Genomic DNA, 26,973 nt, shown 5'->3' with positions numbered 1-26,973 from the left:
ATGTACGTTCTAATGAGACTCCGCTTCTCCGCATATTTGGGTAAGAACTGGGTACTTGCATGTTTAGTAATTGTTATTGAGCAGTTCTCAACGATTTACCCCATCACACGGGTTTTTCACTAAAGTTTATAACTAATGAGATATTTTTATGTTAAAATGCCGAAAATTATAAAAACCTCAGTAATCTATCAATTTTTAAAGTTCAAAAAACCGTAGACAAATGAAACAGCTGATTGTATTTACCCACCAGTCTACCAGGATAGAAAAGATTAACCTAAAATACCTACAGTTTCTACAAACTAGGTTTACAAATACTTTTTTAGACAATGTAAAATATTTGAATTCTATATTTTTTACCTACCTGATAACCAAAACTAGCATAGTAAGCATGCTCCATTATTGCCATTAGTTGAATGCAGTTATAACCTTGTTTGACAATTCTAGGAAGTATATTGTCCGTAAAATTATCGTAACTACCAACTTTAAGTTCTGATGTGGCAACACCAACATGGCACTCGTAAATTCGAAGACTCTTGTGACGGTGCACTTTTTTGTTCTTAAATATATATCTCTAAAAAATGAAAAATATTATAGTACAAATTTTTACAAGTTTTAATATCTTTTAAATCTCAAAGCTAATTTCACGGAAAGTATAACATAAAAGAAATGAATAGGTTTATAATGAGCAATGAGGATTCTGCAATAGAACTGAAATGACAAAGGCACTAAAGCTTAAGTTGAAATACAGGAAATACTTTCCCGAAATTAAAGAATCAAAAGTAGTCTAAGACAGGGTGATGCACTTTTAACTCTTATTTTAAACACATATTGATTTAGTTAGTGAGAATAATGCTAACTCGAATTTTTGCGCATACGTTGATGATGTGAATCTATCAAGAAAAAAGAATCTTTTAATTGAAAGTTGCACGCACTGCAGGATTTTTAATAAATAAGGAAAAACGAAATATATTGTGTGTACAAAGAAAACAGTATCGCTACATATACAATAAATACTGAACTCGATTTTAGCTCAATAATTACTGAAAAAAATTAATTAAATCCGAAGAACGAAGCTACGTTAGCTGCTATTTTTCAATGTGTAACATGCCATTTGGCTTGTTACGTTTTTCTTCAAAAATTTTGATAATTCCTTTGTTCACGTATTGAGACACACTTCTGATTTATTTATTCCAACATTCAAGTTTTTGAAGAGATTTATTTGTTATCGATCTCACACTCCATTCGAAGAATTTAATAAAAAAACTCTAGTTTCGTTGCTGAATCGTCCTCTACCTATCTGTATTCTAAAAGGGTTTAAATCAAAGTAGATTTAGTAAAATTTGTGGTTATATTATTCTTTATATTAGCTGATAAGTTTTTCTTATATTTATTTATATTTGCTTTTTTATTATAGTGCTCACAAAAATCCCAATCGTGTAAATTCGTATTTTCTATTTTAATGGGGAACAGAACGAATAGAATATTCTATTAGTTCTATACGAAGATGGTCACATAAATACCTAGAGATTTTTTCTAATTTAATAGCTAATGTACAATCTACTCAAAAAATACAGAATAATAAGTAAATGATATAATTTCTTGCTAAATGACTTGAGACGGCCACCATCCACTGATGGGTCTCTTCAGATGCGTGTTCGTTGTCAACGCATTCTTCTCTCCTGCTATCTCACGAGTGTCTACAGAGATTCTTCAGTGGCATTGAAATCATAGGTCGCCTACTATTAGGCAACCAAAAGTGGACTGTATTTGTATAAACTACGAGGGCGAATCACTAAGTACGGATAATTGATTTTTGGATGATTTTGTACATAAGTATCTTATATTCCATTGTTAACTGCAGATTAGCCAGTTCATATTTTGAAGTTTTAGCTTTAGTTTAGTTTTTTAGCTTGTATGTGTTTCTTACAAGTTAACTTTTGGTCCAAGTGTAGTCCGAGGTATTTGACTCCTGTTTTTACTGGAATCGACATATTGTTAATGGTCACTTACGGTCAGACACCTCGTTTTGTGGTGAACGTGATTTGTCAGTGTTGAGTTTCATTCTCCATTCTTGTAGAACATTTAGGTGGTATTGTAGTTTTTTTTGTAGGGTTTGTATCTGAAGACATTATCATCTGTATCATCTGCGAAAGTAGTGATACCTAGAGATGCGGTAGTTACTTGAAAAATACCACTGTATTAGAAAGTACATAATCTATACAGCATACGTTTCAAGTTTGAAGACGCTACGTTGTTTAGTATTTATTTGGCAGCTATCAAGAGTGAACGTTTTCAGTGAATTTGTGAACATGGAAAAAATTGGTCATCGTTATGTGATACAATACTTTTATTAGCATTAGCCCAAACAATATAAATGTTGAACTAGATTCTACTTTGGGTGAGATTGCTCCTTCGTTATCAAAACGAGGTCGTACGTACTGCGATGACCAGCATAGCAGTGGTCGACCAAATGAGGTCACAACTCTAGAAATGTTGAAGAAAATCATAAAGCGATACTGAATGATCGTCGACTGAAAGTGCGCGTACTAGCAGACATAGTAGACAAAAAGTGCGGTACATCGTATATTAACTAAAAATTTGGACATGAAAAAGCTGTGCTTAAGATGGGTGCCGCGTTTGCTCACAATGTTACAAAAACAGTGTCGTGAAGATTTTTCCGAGTGTTGGGCAATGTTTCACAGAAATAAAGCCGAATTTTACAGCGTTTCATAACCATGAATGAAAGAACAATCAAAACAATGGATTGAAGAGGGAGAACTAGCTCCAAAAAAGGCAAAGACCGTTCCATCTGTAGGCAAGGTCATGGCGTAGGAATACTATGTGAAGAAAGTGTTTCATCAAGACAATGCACCAGCTCACACATCCGGCCAAAATTAATGAATTAAAAATTGAATTACTACCTCATGCACCCTATTCACCAGATTCAGCTCCTTGGATTGTTTTCTGTTCCCATACTAGAAAAAGTGACTTGGTAGTCAAAGATTTTCCAACAATGAAGAGATGATGTCGGCAGTTAATGGTTATTTTGATGAGTTTGACGATTCTTATTATAAAAAGGGTATCGAAGGTATTTTTTCCAAAATTTTTGTGTTTCTTAGTTGGACCGGGTACTTCTGAGACCATCCTCGTACTACGAACTATTATACAAAATTTGCTCAAAACAAAATGAAATTATTAAAGATAACTGGAATTTTGTGAGCAATATATATGTTACCGGAAATGTATGTAATCCGTCACTGTATATAATTCCTAGGAAATGTATGTAATTCCTAAAATCGCACGGAAATGTGTAAAATAAATTATATTATACACGTTTCCTAGGAAATCTATCCATTGTCTAAATAGCAATCGGAAATATTTGAGATATCATTGGGTATGCGAGGCTCGTACATGTAGAGAATGTGGATGTGCAATCCACGCTATTTGCGTTGTTGCTAAAGGATTTGGATCTAAAGTTTTGTGTCCATTATGTTCAAAAAAATATAAAGTACAAGATAATCGTCAAAATGCTAAGAAAAACCTACAACAACAGGCTGAAAACGAGTGAAAAGAAGTATATATATATATTACTAAATTTGCTTTGATTTATACACTTTTAGAATGTAGTTAGATAGAGGACGATTTAGCATCGAAATTGGAGTTTCAGTGAATTTTTTAAATGGGGTGGGTGGTCGATAACAAATTAATTCCTTCAAAAATTCAAATTTTAGAATAAATAAATCAGTGCCACATTACTCGAACAAAGAAATATTCATAATGTTCGAAGAAAAACGAAGAACAGGCCGAATGGCATGTTACAAATGATTGGTAAAACTAAAATTATATAAAACAATATTGAGACCTATTGCAGCCGAGTACCATTCAAAATCAGTAAAAATGTTTATTAGTTTTGAAAAGGAAATTCTGTGAAAAATTTGCGCACATAAGCATCCTAATAGGCTAATCGTGCTCTATTTAAAACTTTCAAAGGCTAATCAGGCACCTTGGTGATACGTTCACACTCAAATACAAAGAGTTAAAAGTCGATAAACTGTTTGACACTAATTACAGTAAATTGAACTTGCTTATGTGAGATTACCCAAACTTTATTGGATGTTGAACACAAAACAAATTATATCAGATGCTGGATTTGCTAATTCAGCAAAGTTAAAGAAACATTCGACGCAGAGATTAGACAATTCTCTCTCGATAAAACGATAATCCATCCACACCTGACAGACCGATACCTGGCCCAGGAATCCTCCACGATATACCCGACTTTGGGAAAAACCAAAACCTTCTACCTGCTCTTTGTTCCATACTTACACGAAACCAGGCGAAGCGTTTGGAATCGTGGAGAGGGCGAAACAATTGGATCTCGAAGCGATGCTGCGCCGTTTTCGGAGATTCGCGCGACATAGTTTAATCTTTCGTTGTCTATATTTTTGTGTATATAGTTCGCTTGATATATTATGGTAGTTTTGAGTTATCGACAGGCTGGCCATACGTCCCGGTTTGGCCGGGACAGTCCCGTTTTAGACCACTTTTTTGGCCGTCCCGTCGGTTTCCTAAAATAATCTACAATGTCCTGGTTTCAATGAAATAATTCTAAAAATAAATAGTTTTACAAATCTAAGTAATAACTTACTTATCAACAGTTTCATCATATCTCATAAAGGCTTACAGCAATTGGAATACAGTCAGTACAGTATTAAAAAGTGTACAAGTATTCATAGTTTCTGTGCTGCTTCGGGCATATTTGCGTGCAGCGACTGTACTTCGCCAAGAGCATAGCTTTTCTTGCTGACTGTACCGCCGCGCCTGCGCAAGTCGGTGACAGCCGCCATTGCCAGTCAAGAGTTCTCGCTACTCACCAGCTGTCGCCAGTCTGGTCTGATGTATTAACTCTGTGTGTACAAGTACAGTCGTATACGTGTGCTCGGTTTTGTGAACTTCGTCTGTGTAAACTTGTGATTTATAAGTGTCATATAGTAATGTGAATAATGTCTCTCTCAAAACAGCAAAAACGGTTATGTGTTTTCAATGACGATTTGGAGAGAGAATTTAAGTTTATTAAATCTGACATTTCTACTACTGACAGATCAAAAGTAGTGTGCAAAACCTGTGGTGTCCATTTTTCTGTCGCTCATGGAGGAAGAAATGATATTATTCAACATACAAAAACGAAAAAATATAAAGATGCTGAGGAAGCTGCCAGCAGTTCTTCTACTTTGCGACATTTTATATTGAAAAAGGACACCGATGATAAAATTTCTGCACAAGAAGGCATGTTTGCTTATCATGCAGTTGTTCATGGACACAGTTTTAGGTCAAATGACTGTCTTTCCAAACTGATTAAAAAGCTTTATGAGCCAAAATATTCATCCGGAAAGACCAAAAGTGAGGCAATCGTGTGTAATGTCTTGGCGCCGTTATCCATTGATGAAGTGAACCAAGAGATAAGTTCTTGTGGGTCTGTTTCTCTCAGCATAGACGCCTCAAACAAAAAAGCAGAAAAATGTTTTCCTGTACTTGTTCGTTATTTTTTGCCATTATCTGGAGTCCACGTTAAAATTATTTCATTTTCGTCACTGCCTAATGAACAATCTGAGACCCAGAGCAAAATGCTTGAGGAACTAGTGAAGAAAAAAAATCTCAATGAAAAATTGGTGGCTATGTGTGCTGACAACACTAATACAAATTTTGGCAGGGCCGCTAGAAAAGGGAAGAATAATGTGTGGCGACACCTTCAACAGAGTCTAGGGAAAGAGATAATCGGAGTAGGGTGCGGTACCCATATAGTCCACAACTGCATTCAAACAGCTGTCGACACTCTGCCGTTTGATATTGAATGCTTCACCGTTAAAGTGTATAAATACTTTCACATTTATACCGTTAGAACAGAAGAGCTGAAAGAATTTTGTCAGTTTGTTGGAGTGGAATACTCAGTTACTAGAGCATGGAAACACTCGTTTTCTGTCCCTTGGCCCAGCTATTACACGTATTCTGAAGATATTTGAAGGCCTGAAGTCCTACTTTCTCTCCCAGGACAAATGGCCATACTTTATAAGCCAGCTTTAAGCCATGGCTGATGTTTGTGACATCCCAGATTTCAACTTTCGAAGAAACCATTTTGAAGATAGAGAAAGATAATATCTCAGCTACTGAAGTTGCTTGGCGCATAAGCTCACTCAAAAGTGTGATGAAATCTAGAGAGGAAGAGGAATTTATTCCAACTAATGTGATAACACTAATATTAGACTTAGAGAAGGAAGGAGAATTGAATGTCCAAGACTTTAAAAAAACTGTGAGAAAGTTTTACAAAACATGTGTTGACTACTTAGATAAATGGGAATCGAGCTTCGGTGGCGTACAAAACTTGCAGTGAATTTTACTACAAACAGTTCCGTCATGGAGTGATATCCAGACCAGCCTGTCTAATCTAAATGCTAAGCAGATAAAGGAAATATCTGAGGATCAAGCTGAAGAAACCAAACTCTTTGACCAGTGGCAGTGTGTAAAAGAGATTGTGTCTGAAAACATAAAGGAATGGAACAGAGTGGACAAAACAAAGGCTAAAACTCCTGTTGACGAGAGATGGAAGCAAATATTTTCAAAGCTTAATAGTGAGGACATTGCATATGATGCTATTTTGACAGTAGTTGAATTTGCAATGTGTTTGTCAGGAACCAGTGCTCCCGTAGAAAGAGTTTTTTCTATTATGAACAATTTGTGGACATCTGAAAAATCACGTCTTGATGTTATGACAATGAGTTCAATGTTGATGGTTCGAGTAAATTTTAAATACACTTGTGACCAGTTTTACGAGATGCTTTTGAAAAACAAAAATGTATTGAGACAGATAAGTTCTTCCCAAAAGTACTTTTGGTATGATAAAGATAAAGCTGATGAGCAGGCTGGACCCTCAAACAGACTAGGGGGTCCAACAGACAAACAAAGTTTTTAACTCAACAGACTTTCCATGTGTAGCCAAAGTTACAAATATTACTAAATAATTAAATGCAAACTATAAGTTTTATCTACAGTGGGAACAATAAATTGGAAGAAAATAAATAACTCTAGTTTTGATTCAACAACAAACAAATATTTTAATGTATGAAATTTGTTTTTTGGAATAAGTTACAGACTGAGAAATATTTATATAGCTTTTTACTTTGTTTGTACAAATAAGAATCAAAGATCAACGACGGTTTTAGGTAGGTGACTGCATTTAGGGCGGTACCGGTTTACCTTATAGGTTTTCGGACTACACAGGAACCCCAACCCCCCCCCCCCGAAGTACTGCAATGTCCCGGTCCAGTCTAGGACATTTATGGCCACCCTAGTTATCGAACTTTGTTTATCGTGCTACCTCTTCACTACTCTCGAGACGAAGTATAGTACCCATAACTGGTGTCCCCGAAGTGATCTATGCGACTTTTCGTACTTGCTCAGGATGGACATCTCATCGACAAAATAACCAAACTCACGTTCAGGAACTAGTATTTAGCAGCGACGTATCGAGCGTAAAAGTAATTTCTGGTGACACGTCGTATCATAAAAACCTTGCGGAATTTTCCAGAGGTTAGGCGTCCCAGTTATAGGCGCTATTGTTAGTGTAGAGTGTAGTGAAGATGTAGCACGATAAACAAAGTTCAATAACTCAAACATACCATAATACTTCAACCAAACTATATACACAAGGTAGAATGAATTTCTCCACGATTCCAATAGCCTCTGGGCCCCTGGGTTCGTGTAAGTATGGAACAAAAAGAAGGTAGAAGGTTTTGGTTTTTTCCAAAGTCGGGTATATCGTGAAGGATTGATTGTATGCTATGTGGACATTAAGAAGGTTACTTGGAGACAGTTTTCGATCCGTCAGGTGTGAACGGATTATTGCTTTATGGAGGGAGTTTATTTGGAGAAAATGTAAACCTATATTAAGTATTTTTAAACGGTGGTCGCCAAACTTGTGAAAATTGTAATTAATAATAGTGTTTTTTAAAAAATGACTTTTTTAAGACTCGGTACAGTCTAATTAAAATTGATGTACGTACCTCAGTTTGTGGCGGATTCCAGAATTTATGTCTATAAATGGTTCCTTCATTCTTGGGTGGTTCAACAACGTATGTTGCATATGGTGACAATCTATCTTCTTTATGCCCTTCCCAGTTTTGAACTACCACCTAAATAATAAATATTTAGATTATATAATGTTTAAGCCATATTTTGTCAAGCGTATATATGAGAACTGTTTGACAAAAGTCAATTTTCAATGAAAAAGATGTTTCATCATAATCTTCTTTTAATGCTACACTCTTAGCTCAGCAAGTTTCTAATTTTTTCAAAATATCCAAAGAAAAATAATTTTTCGCAAGCTTCCCAAAATACAAGTTTGTCATTATGTGTTCCATTTTTCTGCACAATAGCGGCCGAATTGGCAGGCACACCGCCGTGATGCGGTCATTATATAAGATAATATTCATCTTACTTCCCCCAACAGCACAGACTCATGTCAACCATTAGATGTGGCTTATTTTAGGCCTTTAAACGGAGTTGGATAGGTACGTTTTTGTATTGGAAGTTAAAAAATTGGGGTGTAGTGTCAAAAGATAGATTCCCCAAATTATCGAAACAGAAAAACTGGACGAGAATAATAGAGCATCAAACAACGAATATCGGGATTCCGCGCCTCTGGAATTTACCCAATAAACAGACAAAAAGTTGCCACCCAATTTAGAAGAAATCCTCGAAGCTGAAAACTCAGGGAACAATATTACAATTGATGATATACTTGGCGAGAGACGTGGTATTAGCAGATCAGAAACTCATTTCTCCTAAGAATTGCAACATACACGCAATAAAAATGGCATCAAACCGATAATGTTGCAAGTGCGAGAGAGAACATAAATCGTACACAAATATTAAATAAAATGCAATATATTGACCTTGCAATAAATTCCATGTAATTTATTGCACGTTGTCTTGCATGATGTGAAGCCTTAAGCAATCTTTATTCTGAAGAAACCTCCACTACTGTAAGAAGAAAAAAAATTCAAGTATTCAAAATGTTAATATTAGCGATACTATCCAAGAAAACATTGAAGAAGAATTACCCGATCTAAGTCAGAATGTAAACCCAGCACCATCACCAAAGAGAAAAAAAGAGTCAGTGCCTACAAAGATTATGATGATTCGTCACATGATGAAGATCTCGAATTTAACAAAAATTCTTCTGACAGGGATGTTGATGAGATAAAACTCCACACAAACCAAAGTTTTTGAAGAAGCTTATAGGGAAAAATAACTGTAACAAAGCCAAATTTTGTATTCACGTGCAGCTTTATGCGCCAGTCAGCAAATTACAAAAAAAAATATTTTTCCTAAGGTTAAAGACATTACAGATGTCGAGGCAACACAAAGATTGTCAAAGTTAGTTCCTGTATCTATTCATCGCGGCAAATATACTTCTACTTTATTCTTTAGATTTCTTTCAGGTCCTTGGAAAGTTTCTTTTTTATATAATTTTTATATCGATCTACAGATGGGTTACCGAAAAATGTTTTTTATTTATCTTTTCCAAAACGTTTGTACTTTTATTACATAACAACAAGTAATATTAAAAGACGCAGTTTTTTTTAAAAAAACACTACTTTTTAAAAATGCTCGATACATTTTTTAAAAATGATTTTTGATGTCTCAATTCTAAAACACAATTTATATTGTGTCTCAAGTTACCACCCCTGTGGAGGTGACTTGAGACGCCCCAAAAAAAAATTATATAAATTTAAATGTTTCATTTCTGTGGGTATTGTATAATAGACGCAGACCCAAAATATGGCGTTGATTTGAATGATCTAGCTTGAACGGTTACTTTTTAATACATGTGTTTGAAGTGACCCAACATGACAATATCTTAACAATTTCCTTCGTTGCCAAGGGTGTTAAATATAAGACGATTTGATGGTTATGAAATTGGTGCACTTCAAAAGATCAAATTGGCCACTTAAATATTATTGAACTTTCAAAAGTCTGTGAGTGCGCTCTCCGCTCTGTTGCTAAATGATTTGGTCTTCAAAATAATGCAACTTCAAAAGCAAAGCAGTGTAATTAGCAATTTCCAAATCGACAATTTGAAACTTTGGAAACATTTTTCAGAAGCCACCCGGCCCTCTTTTTCCCAGAACATTTTCAAATAACATTCGAGATTAAAATTTAAATGAACACTCTACAGGATTTGCCCAGCTTGGTTAATTTTTCGATCTTTATTCACAAAACTAGATTATATTGATCATACATTAACATGTGATTCTAAATATCATTAGATTCGTTACTAGAAAAAGCATACCTTGAGTTCAGATAAATGTTTGATAACTGGTGAGCCATCTGAATTTGGTGGTAGTATCAATTCCCATTTTCCAAACTCTAATTTGTTGTATGGATGACTATCACGATTCCAACCATCTAGAAAGAGACGAAATCTACGTGTTAACTGTGAGTTCTAGGATATTCCAAATAACTTCTACTTATTCAGATTAATAACATTGGAAAGTTCTCGTTTAAATGAAGACAATACATCATCGGTGTTGTTTAATTTGATAACCAAAACCAAAAAAGTGTACGATTTTAATAGTAAAAATACCAAATAATATTTACCAAGCCAATGGTGATGAATGGATAGATAGATATTTGTTGTGTACTGTGACTAACATATATTCACAGTAGGTGCATTAAATACAAAGAGAGTTTGTTGAATTTAATTATAAGAAAATATTCACTGACTAGTTGACAATATGCTATAAGCGATCCAGTTCGTTTTGAAAGTTCTAATTCGCTTTGAGCTCTTTAACATTCACTGATCTGATCTTAGAAACTTTGTTTTTTAAATAATCTCTTTACAAGATGTCCAAAGGCACGGGCGTAGCCAAAGGGAGGGTTTTGGAGGTTCAACCCCTCCCGGAATAAGCAAAATATTACCTAATATTATACCGAAAAAAAAACGAGGAGTGAAGAGAGTTAAATTATTACATTTGAATATAAATAGTAGCGCCTAGCGCCATCTTTTAACGAGAAGTAGACGCAGTTGCAGCCGAACTAGTGGACGTTGCGCACAGTATCGTCATCTCTAGTCGAGTACCCGAACTGTTATGTATTGTATGGAAACTTTGTTTCTCGATTATTCGCCAAGCCCATCGGTCGGAATAAGCGCAGTTTTTTGGAAGTTTCTGGGTTGCTTGAGTACATTCCAATGGTCTCACAAATCTTATTATCACAGCTCTGAAAAAGCATGGACTTGAATATTATCATGTGGTTGGTCAAGGGTTACGATGGGGTAGAAGGGTAGAAGCATCGCGTTCGATCTATGCTCGATTTGAAAACGATGTAGACTTCTTAAGCCGAATTGTTACTATGGATGAGACTTGGGTACATTTCTACGATCCAGAAACAAAGTAATAATCGCTGGAATGGCGACACTCTAGTTCTCCAAGAAGTTTCGTGTCCAAAAAACTACTGGAAAAGTTCTTGCTTCAGTTTCTGGGATTGACACAGAGTAATTATGATTGATTTTTTGGATAAGGGTATTACAATAACTGGAGATTACTATTCGACATTACTGACCACTCTACGATAAAAATTAAAGAGAAATCAGTAAACAATTTGATCTAATAGTGAATACATCGGGATAGTTAAAAGTGAACCAAACGTTGTATTTAAATAAATTAGTGCATTAAGGAAGTTTAGTGGTAAGTGTTAGTGAATGGTATAGTCTACTTAACATTGGTGTAAAAATAAATTACGTAAGTGAGTTTCACGGTGTTTAAATAGATAAGAACATTACAATACAAAACAAAGTAACCAAATAAAATTCTCTAACTAATTGAAAGTTCAAAAAAAATAAAAAGAAAAGGGCACACAAGTCATGGAATTTGTGGCGATGTGTTCAGGAACGTACTTCTATGTTTTTTTGTATTTATGAGGTAAAATTTGGAAATAATTTCACTAATTCCATTAGTAAGTAGATTAAAAACCGACCAGCCATAAATACAGACAACCTTTTTGCAACAATGATGTTTTGTGGAGCAGGTATTAAAACGCAAGTACTCATCTAGTACTACATCAATGTTTTATCTTGTACTTTGAAAATCATATCATATTTTTGTAGAAGTAACACACACACCCATGATTTGTAAAGCTGGTACAGTGGACCCAACAACTTTCAATAACGTTTAAGCTAGCCATGACTTCTTTTGCTACAGAAAAAACAGTTTGACTGTGTGTATCACTCTGAAAACAATTTTGTATGCCATTGATGAATAAAAATTGCTGTACAATGTAGTTTTAAACGTATGGCTGTTAAACACTTCTTTATAAGTAATAACTTGAAACTACGACACAGAAGTCGTGCAAACTCTATCCAGTCCATGTGATTAGATAAATTATTAATTCCAAGAACATTACATCAGAAGAAATTGTTAAAATACTATTGTTTTTAAAATTCTGTTGTATATAAGTAAAATGCATCACGTTTTTTATCATCAGCATCATTGTCCTTCCATTTAGATATTGGTTTCATCATCTTGCTTCATGTATCTCACCCTCTTTCGTGAAACGTCGACCAATTAAATGTTAATTTAAGGATTAAGATTTAAGAATAATAACCAGAAATGTGCAAATAGGATGACTTTTACATTATGTACCAGCGAAACAGTTGTTCGTGAACGACTTTCGACACCAACCGTTCAAGAATTTGTTGTTCACATAAACCGATTTTGAAATTACAGTAAATTATAGCGCCCACAATTTTTCTTGACAATATTTTGATGGTACATCGAATGTACTATTATTAACTCTTTGGTAGCATCATCTGAACTGCAGTCAGATCTCACTACTTAAGGATGGTGTTTAAAAATGCGATGTTACCAGCTCGGACACCTCTAGTTTCGTTACATCTCAAAATATACTGATTGGCTCTTATGGGGTTAGGGGTAGTCAGAATTTTCAAAAAATCAATTTTTTTGCATTTTCGTAAAGTGTAATATCTTAAAAATATTTTCTGAAAATTTCAAGTTGATCCGATAATTAGTTTTTGAGTTATTCGTCAAATAACAAAGAGAGCTCTGGCACTTCAAAGCGCTCGGGAGCAGGTAGCTAGCGGTATACTGAAAAAATGGATGCTGCACGTGTGAAAGTGGCAGATCAGCGCGCCGACGACAACACTCGGGAAGGTAGAATGCTTCGTAGGCAACAGCAAATTGATGTTTTGAAAACTTCCACAATGACTGAAGAACTATTATATGGCCCAGGAATAGATGACTCGGTGTAAGTAATTTAATAATTCGTATTTCTGTACGTAAATCTAGTGTGAAACTTTGAACGCGTTTTTCTCAAAACTATGTTTTTTGAACTGATGACAACTGTAACTCGAAAACCCCTTAGTAGATTTTAATGAAATTTATACAGCTTTTAGAATACATAATAAACTCGGGCCTGATCGAAGGATTTTTTTTTTCAAAAATTTCGATTGTTTAAGACCAATTAACTGTTGATTTTTTCCCAAAAATCTAGATAAAAATTTCCTGAGGCCGCCATTTTGTTAATTTTTGAAAAAAAATCCTTCGATCAGGCCCAGGATTATCTATTTATAAAACTAATTTTTTTTATCCGATTGATTTTAGATGAATCTGCAAGGACTTATGATTGTCACCGCAAGGACCTTTTTTTGGAACTGGGTCAACACAGACAGCTATAACTTTGGAAATTAAATTTTTTGTTTTGAAATTTTAGTGACTTCAAGTCAAAACATTATATTGTATTGTATTGTAAAATAACACGATTTAATAGCAAAAAAATACTGAAAATTCTCATTTTTTCGTGCCTCTGACTACCCCTAGCCCCTTATATCAGCAGTGAAGTTCTGAATGAACGTTCATAAAAACGACGAGGTCATTAATATAAGGTAAAAACAAAATGAGTTTGATGTTTGTAAGAGTTTAGGTATCACAGAAAAATTGTTCTCATCACTGTGCTGTAATGTTTTGATCTCAAAAAAAGTGCTCTCACGTTTTATGGTGACGGTGTCGGGTAGGATTCGACCTAAAATGAAGTGCTTTAATGATTTAGAATAGAGTGCTAAATTTGACGGGAAATTTGAACGTCTTCCTCTTCTTTCATTGCCTTATACATCGGGAGCGTTGGCTATTAACAGGGCTATTCTTATCTTGTTTACAGCGTTCAGATCGACAGATGACACTCCAAACCACTGGTGTAGGGTGTGCAACCATGAATGCCGTCTTCTCCTTGGTCCCCTCTTACTATCATTTTTGCCATGGACAATTAATTGTAAATGACGGTATTTGTCATGTCTTAGTATGTGGCCAAAATACTTCAGTTCCCGTTTCTTTTTACTGTAAAGACGAGTCTCCCTAGTATCTGCATAGCTTCCGTGTGCTCCGTCCAGTATATTTTCAAAATATATCTACATTTCAAAAGTTTCCAGTCATTTTAAAGTAGCCTCGGTAGTGGTCCAAGCCTCTACACCATAAAACAAAACAGAAAAATATGTAGCACTCTCAATTTTAGTTGTAAAGAAATATCTTTGCTGATACATAGTTTCTTCATGTTGTTAAACGCAGCTCAAACTCTCGTGATCATATTTATATGATGCCTGGTCACATTTCGCGTTTACTGTGGTTCCAAGATATGTGTACGTTTCTACCCGGTCTATGTCTTGACCGTTGAGCTTACAGGGGCATAAGGACAAGGGTCGAAGACCTAGGCATTAACGAGCAGAGTGCTCAATTATGGTGTGATGTAGAGTACTGCCAGAGAGTCGTCAAATGCCACCAGCCTCGCTTCAAAAACTCATCGCCTCGCCAAAATAATGATTTCATCTTTTTGGAAATACCGTACTAAGTCACATATGACTTTCTTCAGGAACGATGAGGTACAAGATTTCCTTCAGGTGTGATACCAGAGTGCCGTCGAATGACATAACATAACCTAGGTTAGATTAGGTTAGGTTAGGTTAGGCGGCGAGTTTTTGAAGTGAGAGTGCGTACCTTTAAACGCTCCAAGACAACCCAATATAAAGACTGTCCAGTTACTTTGTGTGGATTATGGATATTATACAAAAGAGCAACATTGCCTTCCGTTGCTACAATTGAATATCTTCGTTTTGTTCGTTTGTCCAGATGTCCAGATCTCATCTCCGGTGATTATCTGAGTCATATTCGCTCTGAATGCGACAGAACAAATCCTTGCAAATCGCTTTTGGCATCATCTTCAAAACAAACATAAACTATAACGTAACACTTCTAATTATTTATGGTAAGAAATTACTAGGAGGTGGATTTGATATCGTTGGTTTGGCCTAGGCCAGTTCAAATATTTGAATTATTGATTCGAAAAAAAAATATATAGCACTTACTATTTTTATGGTAAATGTTTCAAACTTTAAACTAATTTATTACACTCACTGAATTCTCCTGCTAGGAACAATTGCTTGGCTCCTGGAGCCCATTCTCGGCAAATTATCGTGTTATCGGGTTGAACATTTATTCCATAATATTTGTAAGCTTTTGTGAAATTATCTAAGCCTCCACCGTTAACTTCAATGGAATCCTCGATGTCTTTGAAACATGCATATCTAAAAGTATTTATATTTAGTAATTATCAAAAAATAGATTGAGAACAGTATTTACTAATTAGAAGGAATTCAACTTATGTATGCAATAAATGTTATTGATGGTGAGAATATTATTTTTACTTCCTATTTTAATCATTTTATATTTTGTTTCAGCTTTTCATTTCCTCAGTGAAATTCCAAGGAGTAGGTAGATTGAGGCCTTGGAATCAAATAAGAAAAGTGATGATTCGTTGATCCGCCCCCTTCTCTTGATAATGGCTCCAAAGGGGGAGCCGAAACGTCGAGAATTTTCAAAATTACAACGCAATTCAACCCGTGACTGTTACCAACCCTTAATATTAAAATTTTACTGAACCAGAAAAACAGCTAAAAATATGAGCTATAAAAATAGTAGCAGTTTTTAGGGTTTATATTTTCATATTATTTCGAACAATACATTTTGCCTAACTCTTTTACAGATAAAATGAAATGAAATCTCTTCTATATTATATCAAACTTGGATTTCTCATTTTTTTAGAGCTTTTGATGTAAGATTTTGTTACAGAAATTTTTAAGAAATATCTTCAAGTGTTCTAGTTAACTGTACCTACTTTGAAAAGAAAAATGAATTTTATCAAACAGAGTTTTGTAATATGATGCAATATCTCTTTATTCATTTTTTTGCTTCAATCAAATGGATCACTATGTATTTTATAGCACAATTAGATTGTTCGTTTATTTAACTATTTTTGTTAAGAATTCCACATTCCATAAAAAAATAGAGTTATTATGCAATATTTATTGTTAACTGTAATTAATATTAATTTATCAGTTTTAACGAAATTTCCAGTTTACCGTTTGCATATTTCATTTCTTAAAAATACCAAATAAGATTAATAAAAGTCATTTTTCTAGTCAAGAAATGCTGGATATTATTTGGGTACTTCTATAACTAATTTTTTAATATATCTTGATGTTTTTAAATCGTCTTTTGATAAAGTTTGGAAGTAGTCAAAACGTTGTTTCTTTATATACAAATATTCCCATTACCATTGTGAAAAATATATTGATAAAAAAATAGGACAAAACTAAAAAATATACTGAAATACCACGAAACGAATTTATAAAAGCTACACAACTCACACTAACAACAACATATTTCAAATATGAAAATGAAATTTACAAACAAATTGATGGTTGTGCTATGGGAGCGTCCATTTCAAGTGTTATAGCACAATTAGTAATGGAAGATCTTGAGGGAACTATCCTAAGCAAAATTGAGATAATTATTCAATTCTTTTTCCGTTAAGTAGATGATTGCATTACTGCCGTACCAAAGAATAAAATTGAAAACAAATAAAAAATTCAATTCTTATTATAAAAAACTTCAATTCACAATCAAAACCAAACAAAATAATAAAATCAATTTTCTTGTCACATTGTATAAAATTAACAATAACATAAGAACAGAATGATATACTAAACCAACTTGGTCCTCAAGATATTTGAATTTCAATTCACGTCATCCTATGTCACAAAAAAAATAAGTGATAATAAGTTTGGCTAATAGATCTATCCAACTATGAGATCCCGAATTTAGATGCTTAGCCATTGAAAAAGCAAAATCTGCAATTATCCGGAAAAAATTATAAACAACATATTCAAGAAAAGGATAAACAGATACTACAATCAATTAAAAACAAAACAGAAACGAAACATCAAAACATAAAACATTTTTCCTTGCCATATGTACAAAGACTTTCCCAACAATTATCAAATTATTTCAATAAATATGATTTTAGTATAAGTCAAAAAGGACATAATACGTTATCCAAATATATCGCTCTTGTGGGAAGTTATCCGATTAATGAGTGACCTTTTCGACTGACCAATGTACTTTTTGTCACAATTTAAACAAGGTATTTCATATACTATGTTAGGTAATTTATTGATTGATGTTTTATATTTTATTTTAGTAACAATACATTGAATATTAAGGGTTTGACTGTTACGCTATTTTAATATTGTGTTGTTTGAAGATTCCAGAAAGTTTAGGGGTAACTGATTTTATATATGGTAAAGGTGTATAAGGTGGAATAGAAATGTTAGAAATAACGTTTGAAAATGATGATTCAATGTTTAAGTCAGTGTCAGATGTGTTATACAAAATTCGTTTCAAAAGATACTTTATTTTTCATCTGTTTGACTAAATTAATTTTAGTGTTACATGAGTGATATGAATGATAATTGATATATTTTCCAGAACTTATTGGTTTCCTATACCAGTCAATTAAAATTTTGTTATATGTTATATGAAAAGGTAGAGATTTTTCAGTATTCTCCTTTTCTATAGTAAATTGCATATAGGGATCGAAAATATTGAGATAAAGTAGTGAATTATCAATTTCATTATATGGAAGGGATACAATATCATCAACATACTTTTTAATGAAGAATAATTTGAAGGATACATAATCTGCTAATATAGGGGATATTGAAAACCCCATTGGTGTTCCAAAAATTTGTTGGTAATTTTTATTATATAAGAGAAATATGTATTGTTGAAAATGATTGTTATTAATTCTAATATTTCTTTATTAAGTTTGCAAGTTTCACTTACATTATATCCAATCCTAATAATACATAATTCTGTGATAATATCAAATTATTAAAAGTTTCTTTGATTTTAAAGGAGTCTTTTATATAATAATCATTTTAATAATCATAAGATTTAGTCAAAATTTCAGTTAACCGATTTTTAAGGGTAATGTGAGTGTTCATTGATGCTACAATGTGTCTAGCTACAGATTAGGTTTATGAATTTTTGGTAAACAGTAGAATTCAGCAGAAATACCGTTATAATTTGTTAATTTCTTCTGGGTTTCCTTGTCAATTTTTTTTTAATAAATTGTTACAATTATTAGTTGTATTAAGAGTTGGATCATTATTAAGTTCTTTGTATGATGTATTATTGTAGATTAATTCTTTGGATAAATCTAAATATTGTTGTTTTTCCATAATTACTGTGATATTATCTTTGTCAGAGGGTATGACTATTAAGTTCGCATTTTCTTTTAAAAAATTTTTGGTTATATATAATTGATCTCTAAAAACAGAAGATTGTTTTGATTCACAAATGTGGTTTATTAAAATTTTGGTTGCTTTCACTATAACGACATTTCTTTCTTGTTCATTTTTTATGAAAGAGGATATGTAATCAATATTGGATAACATAGTTTTATTTGAAATATCTTTAGTCATTATAGGTTCAATACTGAATTTACTAACCCATAAAAATTCAACATCATTCATGATTTAACCAATTAAAAATTAATAAAAATTCCTGTAGTAACCAGAATCAATATTTCAATTGATGATTCTAATTGTTCTTGATTTTAGGTCTTTTCTGTTTTATAATTAGTTTTTTTTTTCAATAATTTTCAAAAGAAAGATAAAATTTGACATTTTGACTTTTCTTTAAGTCTTTATCAAGAACATATAGAATATATCAAAAGGTCTAAGAAATAAAAAATTAAAGAAATTTATTTCAATTATTCAATATTTCTTTCAACATCACTTTGAATATTGAATCCTATGAATTTAAAATTTTTACAAGAATTTAAACAACTCAAAGCCACCACAAATATCAATTAATTATTATAAATAAAAATTTTATTATTGTCATACATTTATACACATTACTTATATAATTTCAGTCCCAGATGATGGATATATAAGTATTCAAAAGCTTGGAAAATATATTAACTTAACTTCAGTCTTTATGTTATATGAAGTTAAATTAAAACATCAAAGCCATAAAATATGGAAAAGATCAAATAACAAAGAAAATACAATATTTCAAATTTAAAAAATAATTTAAATGTAAAAAACCTTGCGTTTAATAAAAAACATATGAATGAAAGCTCACATTAAACTCTCCTAACCAGCGCCATTTATTCACTAACACACACAATAGGAGAATTAAGTAACAGGTATTATATAAGGGGTTTGCTTGTCGACCAAAAAAATAGTGTGTAATTAGAATTATTATTTTTATTATTTTAACAACTTATAAATTTTGATTCAAGTAATTTTACACCTTAAAATGTACTTTAAATTTTCATAGTACTATATCACTTTTACAAATTTCAAAAGTATAATGAATACTATGAATAGTTAATAATTGACCTTTCAATGTCAAATGCTTTTGTTACCTTCTTCGAATTTCTTTTTCATATGGTTTTAAATAAGGATCTCTGTTGAGTAAAGCATCTATTTCAGGTACTTCCACTTGCATAGGATCTAATTTTGTATATTTACCCCCCATTTTTAAATTAAATAAAACCGAACGAACACCGGCACTTGTAAGATTAAACTATACTGAAATAAACTGCTAGCTGTTGGTAAAAACTTGCTTTTGATAAGAAGCAAGTCAAAAAGTCACACTTTTTATCTCTTATTTATAAACGTATAAACTCGGTTAAATTTAGTACCTTCACACTCAAGTTTAAGGTTATGCATTTTAGTGATATGTCAATGTACAGTTCAAGGCCAAATAAATTATTAACCTAATTATTCTCCTGATATCTTTTACTACAATTTAGTGATTCTTTATATAATATCCTACTTTTTTTACTTCACATCTAAATTTTTCAATATTATAGATAAAATGTTATTACTAAAGCAGAGCATACACGGTCAATAATACTGACAGTATCGAAAAATATTGTCAGTAATACTGATCGTGTAATCCGAGGTATTGAAGTACTGAAGAGGGTACTGAAGATTGATGCTTCAATCCATTCATTCCTCAGTTCTGGTCGCCGAGTAGTGGGGATACTGACAGTAATAATGACCGTGTGGCCGGGTTTGCTTCATTCTTCAGTAATGAGGCGGGTTTAGGTTGTGAAAACACGTGCCATCTAATTGATGAAATCTTGGAGTTCGACGTTGGTTTGCTTTTTGTAGAGTTGCCGTTTATTTTCTCTGAAAACGTGAAGCCTGCTTATTTTCTTACGAATTTAAGTTAAATTACGTTATTTAAATTAAGTTAAATTAAGTTTAATTACGATAAATTTATCTTCCTCAGTTATTAAATTGTGCAAAAACTCGTGCATCCAAAGTAAGTACAAGATTATTTTTAAAATACTGTGAATTTAACCCTCTGGGTACCACGGTCCTCATGAAAGTCAAGTACCACAGGGGTCCTTTTTGGACCCCAAATATTTTTTTCCATTTTAAATCTTGGGTTATTGAATAGGAAGTTGAAACTTGGTACTTTCACATGTTTTTGAATGCTAATAATGAATTTTACCTTCAAGTTTACTCATCTTTTAACTTATGCCCAAAAATAAATAAAAGGTGCAACTTGTTTTTTCTTGTATTTTCTGAAGAAACAATATTTTAAAACGGAGTTTACAAAGGTCATACAGCAGAGAAAGTTAAATTCTCGTAAAAGTGTTGGGTCCCAAAAGGACCCCATGGTACTCGGAGGGTTAATAACGAAAATATTAATCATAACTTCATTTACATTTTGTTAAATAATTTGCAGATGGAGGATAATATGGACGAAGATCTTAAATTATTTATTCATACTTTTGAATCCATGCCCGAATTGTGGAGCTCCACAGATCCAAATTACATGAAAAAAAATAAAAGGATGGAAGCCTTAAATAAATTATTGCCTTTGTACAAAAAAATAAAACCTAACGCGGAAATTTCCGATGTCAGGAAAAAAATAAATACATTAAGATCAAATTTTCGAAAAGAACTTAAGAAAATTGAATCTTCGAAAAGGTGAGAATATATACCAACATTTTGATTTTCTTAGTAAAATTTTATTTAGGCATTAGGTATAGTTGTTTTTATAATAATTATATAAAAAAGAAAATATGAAATGAATTTATTATGTTATTAAAGGTCTGGATGTGGTACCGAAGACATTTACACTCCGTCGTCATGGGTATTTTATGCTCTTCAATTTCTTGATAAAATCGAGCAGCCATTCGAAACCCACTCGTCGATTGATGTGGAAAACGAGGAAGAGGAACAGGTATGATTTTGATTGTTTGGTTTTTACCATAAATTTCAGTATTAAATTTTTTGAAATAAAAAATTAACATTTGCAAAAGTATTATGACAAATTATTATGTAAGATTAAAATATGTACAATATTTATCCCTTGTGGATTTTGCGTCGCTTGCATTCCTACTATGTTCTTCACGAAGACTAGCCCCTACATCTATGCTTTCAATTTCGTTTTGTGCACTAAAGTTTAGAGATTCCTTTTTTAAGTAATTATGCAGATAGCAGCATGCTAGTGTAATTTTTGTTGCTTTGTCAGGACCAAGATTTATTGGCTTTTGAAACACACCAAATCTTGATGCGAGAATGCCAAAGGCATTTTCGACTACACATCGAGCTGTGGACAGTCGTTTATTGAAAGTATCTTGCTCCTTTGTACATTTTTTTTGAGGGTATGGTTTCATAAGGTTGCAGTGCAAAGCAAAGGCCTCATCTGCCACAAAAACGTAAGGAAAATAATCCTCTGAACCTGGTAACTTTGTGGGAGGTGGAATATGCAATTGCTTTTTTAGAAACAAATCCCAAAATTTTGTATAAAAGAGGACCCCACCGTCGGAGATCCTACCATTAGCTCCTACATCCACCATTATAAATTCCTTATTTGCATTGACCAATGCCATTAAAACAATGCTAAAGTGTCCTTTATAATTATAATACAGAGAGGAGGTATTAGCCGGTTTTTTTATGGCGATATGCTTTCCATCAAGAGCTCCGAGACAAGTAGGAAAGTGGCAGTTCTTGCTGAATTCTGCTGCAGTTAATAACCATTCCTCTTCTGTTAAGGGAAGCTGTAAAAAAAAAAATATTTTTTAAATAATAATAAGATTGTTATTATTAGTAGTAATAAAAATTTGCTGTAATTAGTTACAAAGAATGTCAATCATTTTTAAAGCATGAAATATGAACATCGAGGAATTTTTTAACTCTTGTTTTATTTTTTAGGCTCAAGAAACTACAAACATAATTCCAGAGGACGATGTTATCACTCAGCCTTCGACTTCAATAAATTACAACAGAAAATCCAAAAAACAAAAAAAATGTAATAAACAATCAGATTTGCTGAATTTAGCGTGTGAGTACCTGACCAAGGAAAAAGAAGGAGATTACAATCTTAACTTAGCGAAAGTTTGGGCTACAAAATTGCAAAATTTGGATGCGTCCCAAAAAATACTTGCCGAAAAGGCCATAAACGACATTTTATTTGAGGCTACAATGGGGAATCTGCATCACAACTCCGTTAAAATCAACGAGCCGCAATCTTCCTGCCTCCATTCATCAAATCCTTCCCAAATACTGAACGGAACCCTTCCTAGTCCAGTCCATGTCCCTTCTACCACCACCACTTCCCCCCAAAAAATTATGATTTTAAACAATAATAACAATTATGATCCAATCGATGATAACGGCATTTCATCAAAAAATAACTTGAAGGACTACTATCATACATTTTCTGAATAAAATAAAATTTTGTAAAGTGTATAAATGCCTATACATACTAATAAAATATTTTACTAATTGAATTTTTTTGTTCAACTTACCTTGATATAATCTCGAAGCACATAGATGAGAGTTTCACATGTTTCAATTATCATTGAACTAATTGCTGCTGGGGAAATCAATGCTGAGAACTTGAGGTCAGCAAAATTTCTTCCTGTCGCCAGGTATCGCAAAGTAACAGCGAGTCGCTCTTTTGGACTGATACTTTGTCTCATATTAGTGTCTTGCTTTTTAATATGAGGTGAAACCATGTCCAATAAAGTTAAAAACGTTGTTTCACTCATTCGAAAATAATTTTTGAAATCTGCAGGATTTTTAACTACTATTTCATTCAATAGGTTTAAATGGGTGTACCTGTCTCTTTCCAACAGCCAATCCTTAACCCATATTCTTCTTTTTTTTCTTTTTTTTACAACAGCAGAAGCTATAACTATTGCCAAACAGGCTCTATCCATGTTAAGTTATCTACTAAAGGATGGAAAGCGGGAACTGACGAATAATATTGACAGTAATAATGACCGTGTGAATTAAACGAACATCAGTAATACTTTCAGTAATAATGATCGTGTAATCACAGAAAATACTGAAGAAGGGCACCTTCAGTACTTTTATCAATACCTACTGTCAGTTTTATTGACCGTGTATGCTCTGCTTAATACTTTATGTCATTAATTTCTGATGACATTATGAAAAGCATATAAACAATAATATATCTATATTTATATTTTTTGATGTATTCTGTTATAAATGTTACAAAATATTGTGTTGCACAAATTATTTATAACACCAGTAGAGAGTTTCGAAAAAAGAAACCATAGCAACTACAATAACGCATCATAAATAAAGACTTGTCATGTGTATTCTTCTTACTTCATTTTTTTGAAACGTGTATTCCTTCTCTTTTCTCTTATTTGATAAAAAAAGAAGCACCTGTTGTCTATATAACCGTTGCCAAGCCGAAAAATTCTCCAGAAGATATACGAACGAATTTACAGTGGAAAATTAACTTTTTCTTTCGAAAAAAATCTTTTTTGTCTGCAATTCACTTTTTTAGGCATATAATTATACAGACAAATATTTATTATTAATAAGTACTAACTATATATATAAAATATTAACTTTCTTTAATTTCTTATTTCTTAATTTAAGTAAAATTTATAGATCTATTTTGTAAATTCTAATAAAACTACAAATAATTTAATTAATTATTGCTACATATGAGAGATGCAAGAACTAAGGAAAAATGAAGTTTCTATTTTGATGTTTATGATGCAGGTGATTAATATAAATACGCAAATTGTCAGTGTCAATATCATATTTTGATAAAAATTATTTTCATAAAGATAAGTTGCAACGTCAATTTATATCTTTCTTTCAAAAATTATTAAAAAAAAATAATTTTAAAACAGAAGATACCTAAAATCAAGAACATTTAGAAGTTTGAAATATTAACAATACAATTCTAAATAATTTAGAATTATTCTTCATGTGTAAAAGTAACATTTTATTAGTAATTATCGATTCGAGTCCGGCAACATCGCAACTTTGCATGGCGGTTTTCTGTTTATTTGATGAAAGAGTGTGGTTAGGAACTAGGAACCATTAGTTTAATGTTCGTGTCTCGGATGGGGTCAGGTAGTAGTTCTGTATGGGAAAATTAAGTAAAGTAAATTAACACTTCAAAGACGATATTTTGAAAGGAGAAGAGAGATAGGCAAACTGAATAATATCTATGTAAATTTAATAGTTTACAATTAATTTCAACTTCCATAATCCGTCATATTAAAAGCTTGTATTAGCAGTAAGTATGTATATCCTTAACTATTTTTTCAATTTTAAAATTTGCATTATTATTTACTTTTAATTATTGTATAAATCAATAGATCATTAAAACTTGTCTAGTAATAATTTTATATAGAATAATAAAAATAAAAAACATTCCATGGTAAATATTCAAACATATAAAAATAAGTGAAGCACTTTATTGAATGAACTTTATTGTTATCTCAACCATAATTATATATTTTTATTAAGCAAAATATAAAATAGGGGTAGTCGATGTATCTCTTGTGAATGTAATAACATTTTGAAGTATCTAAAAACCACATAAAATATAGTTTGCAGGTTTTTAAGTGATTAAATTTCGTTTCTCGTTACTAGTATCTATCGTTTTCTTTTTTAAATGTATATAAACTTTAATTTCCACAATTTTGTATTTAAATTTCTCAAAAATAGATAATAGCTGGAAAATTATTTAAAAAATGAATCTCTGGAATAATTAGTGATTGCATAGTAAATTCTCTTTAATTTGAAAACTGTTAACATTATATATGCAACCATATATAACAAAAATTTCCAGGAATTTTTTCATGTAGAATTTAAATATGACTTATTTTACACCACAAAGATCTATTAATGTGAAAAGTGGTATTCTGCCATACTTATATATAGATACATAGATAACCTATACTCAATAGACAATAATATCTAACTGGACATCATAATTTTTTCAACAAATAGAAATTTCACAGAAAAATAAAAAGGTGGAAAAGTTACAAACACCTTTTTTTAAAGACAAATATGTCCAAAAAGATCTACCAAATTCATATAAATTGTCAGGATTAATAAAAAATATAGACAATATTATATTTTTTTAAAAAATATGTGTTGACTTTGAAACAAACAAATACAAAACTAATACAATAACTCTGTACATTTCTGGTATGGAAAACCTGAGGAAACGTATCTGGAGGAGGCTGGTTTGTCTCAGCATTCAACTATGGTCTAATAGTAGATGTAATTTGATCTAGTAATCTTCAGATGTAGTGATGTATAGTTTAGCAGCTACAGAAAGAAATAAAAAAAGGAATAAATAGTTTACTGGAAGCAGTGAGTAGATAGGACAGACCTGGCTAAAATTGAATTTGTACCAAGAAAATGTAACCAGACAGATATCTGTTCTTTTCGTCTTGTTCCCCAAATAAACAAAATACAAATTTCAATGAAACTAGAAACAATTTACTTATAATTTTCTTCATAGTTTTTTTTTTCAAATAAACAAACAGAAACGAAAGGTCACAAAGTAATAGGTATAAAATTGCATTTTTGGAAGCAAATAAAAAAGATAATCTCAAAGTTATTGTATATAAATATTGCCTCTAGAAAAGAAAATGTCCAAAAAATGAAATTTTGTAGCCCAAATAGACTTTGATTGAAGTGGAGTATCAACAAATTATTTGTTCAAGTTACTATAGATTTGTTCTAACCTCCTAATCTGGACCATTCTTGGAACGGATATTTTATTTTTATCAACTGCTTTGCATTATCCCTCATAATAGTGATTTAGAATTGAATTTTATGGTAGTAACTAACAAACCAAATTGCATTTTTCAGAAGTTCCATCTTAATATTCTATTTTGAACAAGAAATTTATTTAAATCACTTATCCCACCTGAGATGAGCATAGAAATCAGTAGTATTAAAAATTTATTTTGCATGTATCTAACTATATTCTCATAATTTGCTCTTTAAGTGAATCCTTTGATACTTATAATTTTGGTATCTCCAGAGACTGTTGTGTCAGAGATTAAAAAACAATCTTTAATAATGATGGGTATATTAATTACTTTTCTATGAAAATACTTTTGATTTGTCAATAATGCATTTGATCATTTCAAAGTCATTTGTTATCTACTTAATATTTTCTTACGCTCAAATCCTACCTACAAGTTTATATTATGAATGTTTCTCTGAATTCTATTGATTTA

General features: G+C 32.1%; 4 protein-coding genes across 8 annotated transcripts in view; 2 read left to right on the top strand and 2 right to left on the bottom strand.

Moving 5' to 3' along the window:
* LOC130895967 (1,4-alpha-glucan-branching enzyme) overlaps positions 1–20,307 on the bottom strand; it is a 33,450-nt gene extending 13,143 nt beyond the window's left edge. Inside the window, exons 1-5 of one of the 2 annotated variants that reach the window (XM_057803661.1) lie at positions 19,840–20,307; positions 15,477–15,646; positions 10,349–10,464; positions 8,058–8,186; positions 362–571 (exon numbers count right to left, since the gene is read on the bottom strand). In XM_057803661.1, coding sequence (XP_057659644.1) covers positions 362–571; positions 8,058–8,186; positions 10,349–10,464; positions 15,477–15,646; positions 19,840–19,952 — 738 coding nt within the window. In that variant the 5' untranslated portion in view covers positions 19,953–20,307. The remainder of the gene's footprint in view (positions 1–361; positions 572–8,057; positions 8,187–10,348; positions 10,465–15,476; positions 15,647–19,839) is intronic. The other variant, XM_057803660.1, reaches the window with a different exon arrangement.
* On the top strand, positions 20,302–23,224 carry LOC130895969 (uncharacterized). The gene is made up of 4 exons (XM_057803663.1): positions 20,302–20,747; positions 21,177–21,421; positions 21,545–21,677; positions 22,652–23,224. The coding sequence occupies exons 2-4, from the start codon at positions 21,177–21,179 to the stop codon at positions 23,165–23,167; spliced, it is 894 nt and encodes a 297-aa protein (XP_057659646.1). The 5' UTR covers positions 20,302–20,747; the 3' UTR covers positions 23,168–23,224.
* On the bottom strand, positions 21,441–23,862 carry LOC130895968 (putative nuclease HARBI1). Its single transcript, XM_057803662.1, has 2 exons — positions 23,248–23,862; positions 21,441–22,497 (listed from the first exon to the last, which is right to left on the bottom strand). Exons 1-2 carry the CDS (start codon positions 23,659–23,661, stop codon positions 21,772–21,774), a joined length of 1,140 nt encoding a protein of 379 aa, XP_057659645.1. The 5' UTR covers positions 23,662–23,862; the 3' UTR covers positions 21,441–21,771.
* A 655-nt stretch (positions 23,863–24,517) lies between these two features.
* The window catches only part of LOC130895965 (tumor protein p73), a 37,071-nt gene continuing 34,615 nt past the window's right edge, over positions 24,518–26,973 (top strand). The window contains exon 1 of one of the 4 annotated variants that reach the window (XM_057803653.1): positions 24,518–25,007. The gene's annotated coding sequence lies outside the window, so the exon portion shown is untranslated. Of the gene's footprint in view, positions 25,012–26,973 lie in introns of all 4 variants that reach the window. The other 3 variants (XM_057803654.1, XM_057803657.1, XM_057803656.1) reach the window with 3 other exon arrangements.

The sequence above is a fragment of the Diorhabda carinulata genome, chromosome 6 (assembly GCF_026250575.1).
Source record: "Diorhabda carinulata isolate Delta chromosome 6, icDioCari1.1, whole genome shotgun sequence".
In the NCBI taxonomy this organism is placed as follows: domain Eukaryota; kingdom Metazoa; phylum Arthropoda; class Insecta; order Coleoptera; family Chrysomelidae; genus Diorhabda; species Diorhabda carinulata.
Note: the sequence above shows the minus strand (reverse complement) of the source record. Positions and strands in the feature narration are given on the sequence as shown.